At 28.8% G+C, this 11,303-nt stretch overlaps 1 protein-coding gene across 1 annotated transcript; it reads right to left on the reverse strand.

Moving 5' to 3' along the window:
* Positions 1-1,401: 1,401 nt before the first annotated feature.
* LOC107847193 (nuclear transport factor 2-like) lies at positions 1,402-9,691 on the reverse strand. The gene is made up of 9 exons (XM_016691415.2): positions 9,548-9,691; positions 4,220-4,400; positions 3,521-3,803; positions 3,228-3,340; positions 2,382-2,583; positions 2,176-2,291; positions 2,020-2,082; positions 1,853-1,913; positions 1,402-1,624 (listed from the first exon to the last, which is right to left on the reverse strand). Exons 2-9 carry the CDS (start codon positions 4,391-4,393, stop codon positions 1,557-1,559), a joined length of 1,080 nt encoding a protein of 359 aa, XP_016546901.2. The 5' UTR covers positions 4,394-4,400; positions 9,548-9,691; the 3' UTR covers positions 1,402-1,556.
* Positions 9,692-11,303: the final 1,612 nt, after the last annotated feature.

Consider the following 11,303-nt stretch of genomic DNA (forward strand, 5'->3'; position numbering starts at 1 on the left):
TACGTCTATCGCCGGACAGAAGTTAGGTAACCATCAAATGACACTATTTTAGCAGAAAGTTTGGTTGAGATTGCAAAGTAGATCTAAAATGCTGAGTGGGATTGTGTTTGATAAGTAATTCAACCTGAAGGCTTATATTTTTCATGTTGATGGACTAATGATACATTATAATTAAAATAGTCTTTATGTAGTCACGTCAGCATTAATTGTTGATTAAAAATATGAATAACAAATGAGTGAATCAACCGTTTGAAGAAGAATGAGCCCGCGGTATACACGACAAAGGGAGAACCCATTGAGGGGTCTACATACACAAAGGGTACCAAAATCATTTCATAGGTCATTCTTGATATTCATGACAAAAAAGTCTTGACGATAATATTTATTTAAAATGGATTGAGAATTAGTTGAGTCATGATCCCCCTATTCTGACCTGCTTAATCCAAACAATACAAATATATTACTGTTAACCCTTGTAATCACAATCTGAGGTTAACTTTTTTAAAAAAAAAAAGGTAAAAATCTAGTTCTTCATTTTTGAAGGGAAAGTCACCAAACATATACACAAACCAAAATAACATTTACTACACATGTCCAAGCTTTTGTTTTTGCAATAACCGTTTGCAACCTATAAAAGCAACACTTGCTGTAACATCAAACAAACCAATAACAATTTAGCAGCATAAATTATAGCCTTATGCTAAAGCAGTTCGCAAAAAAAATACAAAAATACTAGGGGCAAGCCAGGTTAAAATAAAATGGGTTGAATTACAAATTGAATTGGGCTCAATTGAGGATCCTTTTAAAATGGGTTAGACTTCAATGGGTTGAGATTTAATCGAATTTCAAATTATCTTATGCCCAACCCGTAAAACTTTGGAGGAACTACTAGTGTTTAGGCTCATTTGTCAGCCTAATGAACAGGAAATTTGCAATGTCTCATTGGTTCTTATGGCTTTATAGTCAATCAATATATAGACAGAAAAAAAGATGATACCTTAATTTAACCACAAGAGGCATCAATATAATAACGATAGATACTTACTCGCACTGGGTATCAACAGAGGACAATAATAGAACAATGATCTCCACTTTTAGTAATTTTTTTTTAGAAGAATGATCCATAATACTTCTACAAAGGGAGTCTCACTCTATTGAATCCAAATAATGGATCATAGATGCCCAGTTGATGTACTGCAAGATGTGCTATTGGAGTATTAGTTTTTAAAACCATCCAAAAACCTAATATTGTACCTTCAACATGAAGATATAAAACCACAACAAAATTTGACACTTTCTCTATCCTATTTTATGTGTCATCATTTTCTTTTTGATCTGTTCCAAAAAGAATATCATCTTTTTTTATTTGGTAACTATTTAAAGATACAATTTCACTTTTACTCTTATTGATCCCACTTAATTTAAGATAGTAGTAGTACTACAATTTTGTAATAAAAGACAATTTGGTAACATCACCAAGTCTTTTCTTATTTGTTATAATCCATGTTCGGCCAAAGTATGCCAACTTTAGTTGCCACCACCTCTTTTATCCCTCCTCATGTATTTCTACTACTGGTAACCTTCTCCCCACTGTCCGATGGAGAGTTTGTTCTCTCGCTGCGACCTGAAAAATCAAATACAATACGACCATTAAGGGGAGTCTTGAAGCAATGATAAAATTATCTCTATGCTATATAGGTCATAGGTTCGAACTGTGGAATCAACAAGTGTTACTTGTGTCAAACCCCATTGAGGTGCGACCCTTCCTCAAATCCTGCGGAAAGTTTCGTGCACAGAACTGTCCTTTTATTAAGATAGAACAAAATGACAAGCATATACATATATAAAGTACCTTTGTTAGGTCTCTTGAATCTTATGTAAGCCTCTTTACCCTTCACAATAATGTGATGAGTCTAGAATTAAACATTGAATAAAGAAGACAAACATTAAAAGATGAACAATGAACATAAAACCAAAAAATATTTTGAATAAGAGGATGTGTAAATTAAAATTCATTACTTGGACAGCATTTTGAGCAGAAATTGCATCTTGAAAATGTACAAAACCGCAACAATATCCATCCTACATTCAAAAGAAATTAATTATTAAAAGGTTTAGGCAAATGATTAACCAACAATAATAACCAAAAAAAAAAACAATATGAAACATTTATACCTCATAAGTTTTGAGTTGAACGTCCTGAATCTGAACTGATCCAAACTCTTTGACAACAGCATGGAGATCACTTCGTGTTGTGTTTGATGGCAATCCTCCAATATATATCGATTTATCTATAACATATATGTAAACGTATATTTCAACAATTCGCTTAAAATTCTAAAAGTTTCATCAATTTTTTGACTAAAGCAATGCAAATTTACGTTGGATATCATCATAATTGTCTTGTGCAACATTGGTTGGAAGAGCTGTAAGTTTCTCCACACCACTTGAACTAGACATCAGAGCCTGAACAAAGCTATTGACTTGAGTTCTATTAGGTTTTGATGGTAGACCAGCATTTGCAGCAACACTTACAATCTTGTGTGGTGTATTTGTTGATGATGAAGGTCTACCTTGCTTTATCTATAAAAAATATTTCAAGTTAGGCAAAGCTTTAGATGTAAAACAATACGAAAAATATGACTAACGAATAGCATATGAACCAAACGACTCATAAAAGTAAGACTAACGACTAGCATATGAACCAAACAATTCATAAGAGTATGACTAATAACCAGCATATGAACCAAACAATTTATAAGTGTATGACTAATGACTAGCATAAGAACCGAACGACTCATAAAAGTATGACTAACGATTAGCATATGAACCAAACGACTTATAAAAGTATGACTAACGACTAGCATATGAACCAAACTACTCATACAAGTATGACTTACGACTAGCATATGAACCAAACGACTCATAAAAGTATGACTTACAACTAGCATATGAACCAAACGACTCATAAAAGTATAACTAATGATTAGCATAAGAACCAAACGACTCATAAAAGTATGACTAATGACTAGAATATGAACCAAACGACTCATAAAAGTATGACTAACAACTAGCATATGAACCAAACGACTCATAAAAGTATGACTAATGATTAGCATAAGAACCAAACGACTCATAAAAGTATGACTAATGACTAGCATATGACTCATAAAAGTATGATTAATGACTAACATAAGAACCAGACGACTCATGAAAATATGACTAACCATTGAAGCATAGCTAACTTTCGGAGCCTCATTCGCAATGATTGGAGTCGTCTCGACGACTTGTTCTTCTTTTTGGCCTGAAGCAATAGTATTTTCAGCTTTGCTCTCAGTAGCTAGTAATTTAAATGGAAAAGAACTTAATATAGTAATAATAAAGGTTAAGTTATACACACTGACAAGTTAAATATTTATACAGTAACGTCATAATAATGATCAATAAACACTAATATTGACATAATGTCGAAGCAATCAAGAGACCAATTGAGAAAAATGTTGAAAGTAAAAGGGCATACCTAAAGGAGCAACTGCAGCATTTTCATCTACCTTTTCCTCAACGATTGTTGAAGATTCTTCTACGCCGATAAATCTAAAAATATCGTTCAACACATAATATCCCATCTCTTGTGGAGTAAGAAAAAAAGTTTGAGAGAACCTTTTTCTCGACTCATCTTGCCCAATCAAGCACCCTGTCACCACCACTAAAACACCTCCGGCAGCAGATGTTTGGCAGTCAGTAGTTGTGACTTCCACCTTGTTACTCTTAAAGTGAGACGAAATGATGAATTCGTTTATGCCCTAAAATTATATAGATATTAAAAGCCTTATTAATAATCCTTTTTCAAAAATATGAAAATTAAGCCAAAAATTATTCAGTAACAACTCAAGCATCAATGATAATGATAAACTTAAAAATAGAAACAAAGTTTTATTTAAAGTTAAAAGACACTCAAACTTTAATACTTTAATGATGATAAGAAATTACAAAAAAATATTCCACAAAATTTTACAATAACCATTATGGTACAAGTAAATTATACATGCAATAATTAATGTCAATATTTATTCAATGCCTCAAAGTTGATATTCAAAGAAAGGATCAAAATGTTTATCATAAATCTTAAGTAAATGTACAACATGAAACACTATAAGATTCAAAGGCCTAACAAAATGTTCTAGCATATATATATATTTTATTGTAATATAATACTTACTTCAGAAGTAGTCACAGACTTAATTTCACCATCTGGCAATGGCCAACTTAAAACACTATTTTCCTTGTAAAATCGATACATCAGATGGATTAAATTTTGTGAAATATGATAGTATTGATCCACAAAAGAGATGGCAACGATTTCAGGAGTATGCTTGGTTGATTGAGTTGCCATTTCTGCCCTACAATAAATCAAATAAATAGATGGTTAATAAAAATAATTTAATTAATTTAAATAAAAAAATTATATAGTCAAAGACTGATATACTTCAAATAAAAAAAACATTATAAATGCTAATGAATAGTTTAAAGAGCATAAACATCTAGGCAAAGACTTTTTATCTATCACTAGGTAAAATAATTTGGTAATTAAAAAAATAATAAATAAATACTATCTTGAATCATTTAAATAAAATTATGTCAAAGTCAAGTCTCTTTTGACTATGCTACAATAGTAAACATATCACATAAAAATAAAGAGCATTAAATTATAAATAATCATCAAAAAATATTTAAAATATAAATTAATATTTTAAATTATAACTATATAAATATTAGAGAGAGATATTTTATGAGTCAAAGTCAAAATTAAAATATAATATAATTTTTCCTAAACAAAATAGTCAAACTAAAAGAAAATCTAACAATCCAAGATCTTTCAGAAAGTTGTGTCGTTGATTTACGTATAAAATTTTAACTTGACCCAAGTCAAACCCCATGTCAATCATAATTTGCACTACTTGAAAATGTGAATTTTTGATGGACGAAAATTCGATGAAAAATCCATCAGAAATATTTTCACAATGTTAAATATAAATTTCTGACAGAGGAAAATTTCAATGGGAGCTCTGCAAAGACGTTTTCAACAAGTACATTTCTATCAAAAAAATTATGTTAAAAATTTATGTTTACAAGTTAATTTCTATAAAAAAAAATATCTATGTTTCTAGTATGTCTCTCTTTCAAAAAATTATATGACCACAAACATAAAGTTTTTTGTTCTAAATGATTGTATAAAACTAATAAATAAAAGATTGATCTTGATATATGATAAACTTAATCAACAAATAACCTTAAGGAATTATGAATCCAAAGCCTAAAAAGGAAAATCCTTAAAAGAAAAAGAACATTCTTTTTATACTTAAACTTCCTCAAAAAGTCTTATCTAAGAAAAATCACAACAACAAAAAAGAAAAAAAAATTCTAATCTTTTTTACTTTTTTGATTTGATACAACAATAAGAAGAAACAACATAAAAATCATTCTAAAGGAAAAAAAAGGTTTTAAAATCATTGAATCTTAAAAGAGAGCGTTACAAATTCATGAAGTGGCAAAAATTAGACAACAACAACATTTAAAATTTAATTCATTAAATCTACCTAATCAATCAATGCATATTAATTATCCAAAGAATTGTTCTTTAAAGGTTTGCTCTAAAATTCTAAGTGAAAAGCATAACAAAAATAATAATAAAAAAATAATTTTACTTTTAGTTTGATACTACAGTAACAAAAGATAGTATCATAGAACTTCATAAAAGTTCTACAATCATCAAATCTAGGAAAGAAAAGGTGTTATAATATCAAGAATTGACAAAAAGATACAACAACAACAAATCAATAATTCAAAATTGTAAAGCCTACAAAGTCAATCGATATATATATATATCAATCATTTGGAGAAATCAAGGAAAAATCACACAAAAATTTTTTAGAAATAAAAAAAACTTTGGAAAAATTTATACAAGAAAACATCAAAAGTAAGGAAGAGACAAGAGAGAAATGAAACTACTGAAAACCTCTGAATGAAAAAGTATCGAAATTAGAAAAATCAAATAAGACAAAGAGAAGCGAAAAAAGTAAGTGATGATGAATTTATAGTGATGAAGAGAAAAAATATCATGGTTGTAATTCTTGAGTAGATTATCTCGAATCTCATCTAGGATTTTATAAGTCAATGTGTACTGAATTATTTAAATATATTCCTTATATGCATATTATATATATATATTTTCAAATAGTAAAATGAAGTAAGGAATTTGAACATGAATTTATTGATATTTGAAAAGCTAACTAACTAATACTTGAAATTAAATTGAAAAAATAAATTTGGATGTTGAAGTTGTGTCTCTGAACATAAAAATATAGTTGAAGTTTTATAAGTGAAAATTTAAAAAGAGAAATATTATTTGAAGTTAAATTTAAAAAGAGGTATTTGGAGATCGAAATTATATGTTTGAAGAAAAATTATTGAAAAGTTTAAGTTTGATTTTTTATATTAAAACAATTAGGCTATAATCAGAAACGAACTATCAGATGAACATAAAAATTACATTATGTATATTTAAGTTGAACATTATTGTTTATATATCGTATATTGAATACCTTTATCGAAATTCATAAGTTGCCTCTGATGGCAATTATGGAATAATATATTATGTTATAAATAATTATCTAAGATTTTTAATTGTTGATAATATAAAAAATAGTTATTCTAAAATATTTATTTATGCATACATGAATTCTATTATGATATAAAATTCTTTAGTCGAATTTCTTTATAATGATATTGGTGTTATTTGGTTGAATAATTATTTGATTTCTATAATGAAATGTTATTAAAGATAACTCAGCTAAAAAAATTGAGTGATATATAAAATGTTATTGTAGAGAATAATCATAATAAAAGGTTTGATTGTATCTCTTAAAGTAATTGATTAAAATTATTCAATTTATTGAAACTCCTAATCATAATTTAGACATATTTTTTAATACGCGTTTTCCTTCTATCATCTCTTATTTTGTATGTGTGTTGTTTAATATCTAATATAACATTGATTTTTTTAATTACTTTTCAGGTGTCAAATTTCTTCATATGTGCTTAAGTTTTAAGGATCAATACAATTGAGTCTCCAACAAGTTTAAACGAATCAAGTAATTCAGACACTCATGAAAAAAATTTAAAATAATATAGACAAATTGTAAGTTAACTCTTCTGAGAATATTGCGATAACACTTCATCAACATGAGTTATGGTATAGTGGTGGGATTGCGCCACTTTTAACTAGAGGACTTGAGTTTGAGCCATGTATATAGATAGAAAAAATCTTGTTTGGAGTGTCATCCCAAGAATAGCCCTGCAGTGTGGACTCAAATTACTCAAGGCTCCAATTCGGTTATCGAAAATCGGATGAGAAATCAAAAAAGGAAACAAAACTGATGGCACTTCAATCGTTTGAAATCTTCAACCGATCATATAAAAAATGAACTTCTTCAACTGAATCAACGAAAAATAAAATAAGATAAATTACCTAATAAATTTTTTCGTCATGAGCGTTCATCGAGTAGACATATGTAGACATATGTAAAAGGACATAGTCATGAGCGTTCATCGAGTAGACATATGTAAAAGGACGACTTCAACAAAGTAAGATAAGTTGATTGATCATTCACTGTTGGAGAATTGATTTTCTCGTCGTATAAATTTATCATGACAATATCTCAGATAGTAGTCGTGACGCTACCGGCGGATTGAATTGGTAACAGAAAAAAAGTGAATAAGGAAACACAAATTGTATGATATATAAAATAATTTTTTATTTAATTGATAATCATATAAAGCATACAAAAAGAAAGAAAGAAAAAGAGCGAGAAGGAAAATAATAAATAATTTATTTTCACAAAGGATCCGCCCATGATTTTGCTAAAGTGGGACCTAATAGTTGATGACGGTTTGAGGTTGTTAGAGATTGTTTTAAAAAAAAAAAAGTTATTTGTCTGTACATGCACCAACACATATTGATTTATTAAAATTAAGTACTTAATTTAGTTTTATTTTATTTTATATAGACATACATATTAAAAACAAAATATTATCAATAATATATTTAGCTAAATTATTTCACTTCTCCTTAAATGAATAATTAATTATTATTCAGCTCCTTGAAGTAGAGCTGCAATTTGGTGAAATTGAAAAAAAGGCAATTAATATCTTTTTGATATTTTAAAATGTAATATTTTAGATAATCTTTTTTTACTAAAGTGATAAATACATTACCACCCCCAATCCATTTATTGTGTTCTTAGGTTTTTTAGTTTTTGCACACTTTAAAAAACTTAATAAAATTTTAATTGTAAGATTTTTTGTCTAATATATATTGATGTTTCTGTCCAATTTCAATTTTTAATTGTGAATATAAATTTTATATTTATAAAAATGATGATTTAATATTTTGTTATAATTTAATTTCTATACACTAATTTATGTACCATGTAAATAAAAGGATGCACAAATAAATTCATGATCTATTTAAAACTAAATTTTATTAAATTAAAAAAAAATGAACAATCATTTCATAAAAATACTATAACAAGACAAACGAAGTGAAAATTCATGTTTGAACACACTATTTCAGAAGTAAATAAAATTTATCTCACCAAAGTTTAATTAAAACTCAAAGTGATTAATTTCAAAGCTTGTTAGAATTACATGAAAGTACAAATTACAAATACTGATGAAGTTTAGGGAGTACACTATAAGCTACTTAATTTTTATTTCCATAATTTTAAGCCGTAAATCAAGAAATTATATTTTATTCTTTTTCTTAAAAATAGTCAACAAATTTATTAAATTTCATTAATAAGCTTCTAATCCAAAGGAATGACATTTATTATTTCAACAATGATGTGTTGGCATCACAAAGGAGCTAATGTGAAATAATAAATGTGATTTGTTTGGATTAGAAGCTTATTAATGAAATCAATTATATTTATTGATTATTTGTAAGAAAAAATAAAAATTAAATTGTTTGTTGACCACTTAAAATTGTGACACTAAAATTCAAGTTACTTACATTGCAATCCTCATATTTTGCCAGCATTTATAGTTTTGAACTTCTTTTGGTTCTAACAAGTTTTGAAATTAGTTATTTTGTGCTCTAGTCAAACTTAGATGACATAAAGTATATGCACTTTTGAGTTTTCACGTTGGGCCATTTTTAGACAGTGTTTATTTACAATTCATGAAGTATTTCAATTTATGTGTTATATATTTCGTATTATGAATTTGGTCGAACCCCATTAATTAATTTAAACATCAATTAAAAGGCTTAATTGCTTTTTATTTCCCAAATTCATTTTGGTTTAAGGACGTAAAATGAGAGGATTGGGCTAAAATTAAAATGATTAAGATTTGAGATGCATTCAATTAAAGATTGAATTGGAGTTGACCAACTCAAATTTATTTTTGGGATAAAATAGACAGAAGGGGTTTGACATAAAAACTTTTTGTCAAGAGTATCAAAAATTGCACATCAAAAGTTTGTACTAACCTTAGTGGTATGTTCCATCTTTTGTATGTTCCATTTGAGCTGTGAATATTACCTGCTAAGTCTATCGCCTAACAAAATTTTGGTAACCATCAAACGACACTATTTTAGCAGAAAGTTAGACTGAGATAGCAAAGTAGATCTACAAAATAGAGTGAAATTGTGTTTGATAAAAAATTCAACCCAGAAGGCTTATATTGTTCATGTTAATGCACTAATGGTACATGATAATTAATAAAGTCTTCATGTAGTCACGTCGCATTAATTGTTGATTGAAAATATAAATGACAAATGAGCACATCAACCATTTGAAGAAGAGTAAGGCGAGTGGTATACACAACAAAGGGAGAACCCATTGAGGGGTCTACGTACGCAAAGGATACAAAAGTCATTTCATAGGTCATTCTTGATATAGTGACAAAAAAGTCTTGACATCAATAATTATTAAAAATGAACAAAAAATAAAGTTCAATCATAACCCGTCCACTTTAACTCACTTAATCCAAACAATACTAGAATATTGTTATTCCCTCTTATACCACAATTTGAGTTCCAACTCAAAGAAGCAAAAAAGTGAACTTCTTATTTTGTAGACATATATGTATGTATATATATATATATATATATTCTTCAGCATGGAAGATATGATGACAACCTCCAAAAAATTACTGGGGCAATAAGTCATACTTACAAAGAACCTAGGAAATCTACTACTTGACCTGCTTAATCTAACCCTCTTCTTTACAAAAAAAAATAAAAAGTACTAATGCTAGATTCTTTGACTCTCTGCACGGGTTTAGTAGTATTCTCAAAATATCTATTATTTCTTTCCATTCAAATGTACCACCATATACATGAAGGAACTATGTTCCACCATTTTTCCGAGCTTTGCTCCCTCCTCTCTTCATCCAACAGCTAAGAAGATCCGTAATATTCTCAAATATTACCCAGGGTCCTTGAGTTAGGTTGAGGAATATGTGCCATATTCAAGAAGTGGTTATGCAATGAAGGAACAAATGACTGTTTTCTTTTTTCATTACAGAAGAAACACCTGGAGAAAATTTGGAAGCCCCTTTTTTTCAATTTTTCCTAAGTCAAGCATGCTCTCCGACAGACCAACCATGTGAAGTACTTCACCTTGGTTAGAATGTTACATTTCCATATTTATCTCCATGGTCCAGGAATGCCCCCTGGTTGTACCAAAAGTTCTCTTTTATAAAGTCTTTCTACTGATAACCTCACATCTTTTTCATGTCTTCAACTTATAGTGTCTAGTTTTGCATTGCAACTAGGGAAATCATTTAGTCTCTGTAATAGCATAGCAACTCTGTCAATCTTCCAATCATTTAGGAGCCTTCTAAATGTAAGGTTTCATCCTTGAGGAAATCAGGTCTCTGCAATTGTTGCTCTAGGATTACCACAAAAAAAGAATAGTTCAGGTTATGCATCCATTAAAGGCTCTTGACCAATCTACTGGTCCTTCCAAAAGTAGATTTTGGTTCTCTTTCCCACTTTGTAGCAAATGTTATCAGAAAATGTAGGCCACAAGTTCCTAACTTTCCTCCAATCAGAAACCCCATAAGTACTAGTAAAAGTATTGGAAACCTACTGGTCAATTTGATTATATTTACTAGTAATAACTTCTTTTCATAAAGCATGATCTTCTTTGACGAACCTCCAAAGCCACTTTGAAAGTAAACACTTATTTTGGATCCTTAAATTATTGATACCAATCCCTCCTGATTGTTTGCTGAGTTGA

This window comes from Capsicum annuum, chromosome 11 (genome assembly GCF_002878395.1).
Source record: "Capsicum annuum cultivar UCD-10X-F1 chromosome 11, UCD10Xv1.1, whole genome shotgun sequence".
Lineage (NCBI taxonomy): Eukaryota > Viridiplantae > Streptophyta > Magnoliopsida > Solanales > Solanaceae > Capsicum > Capsicum annuum.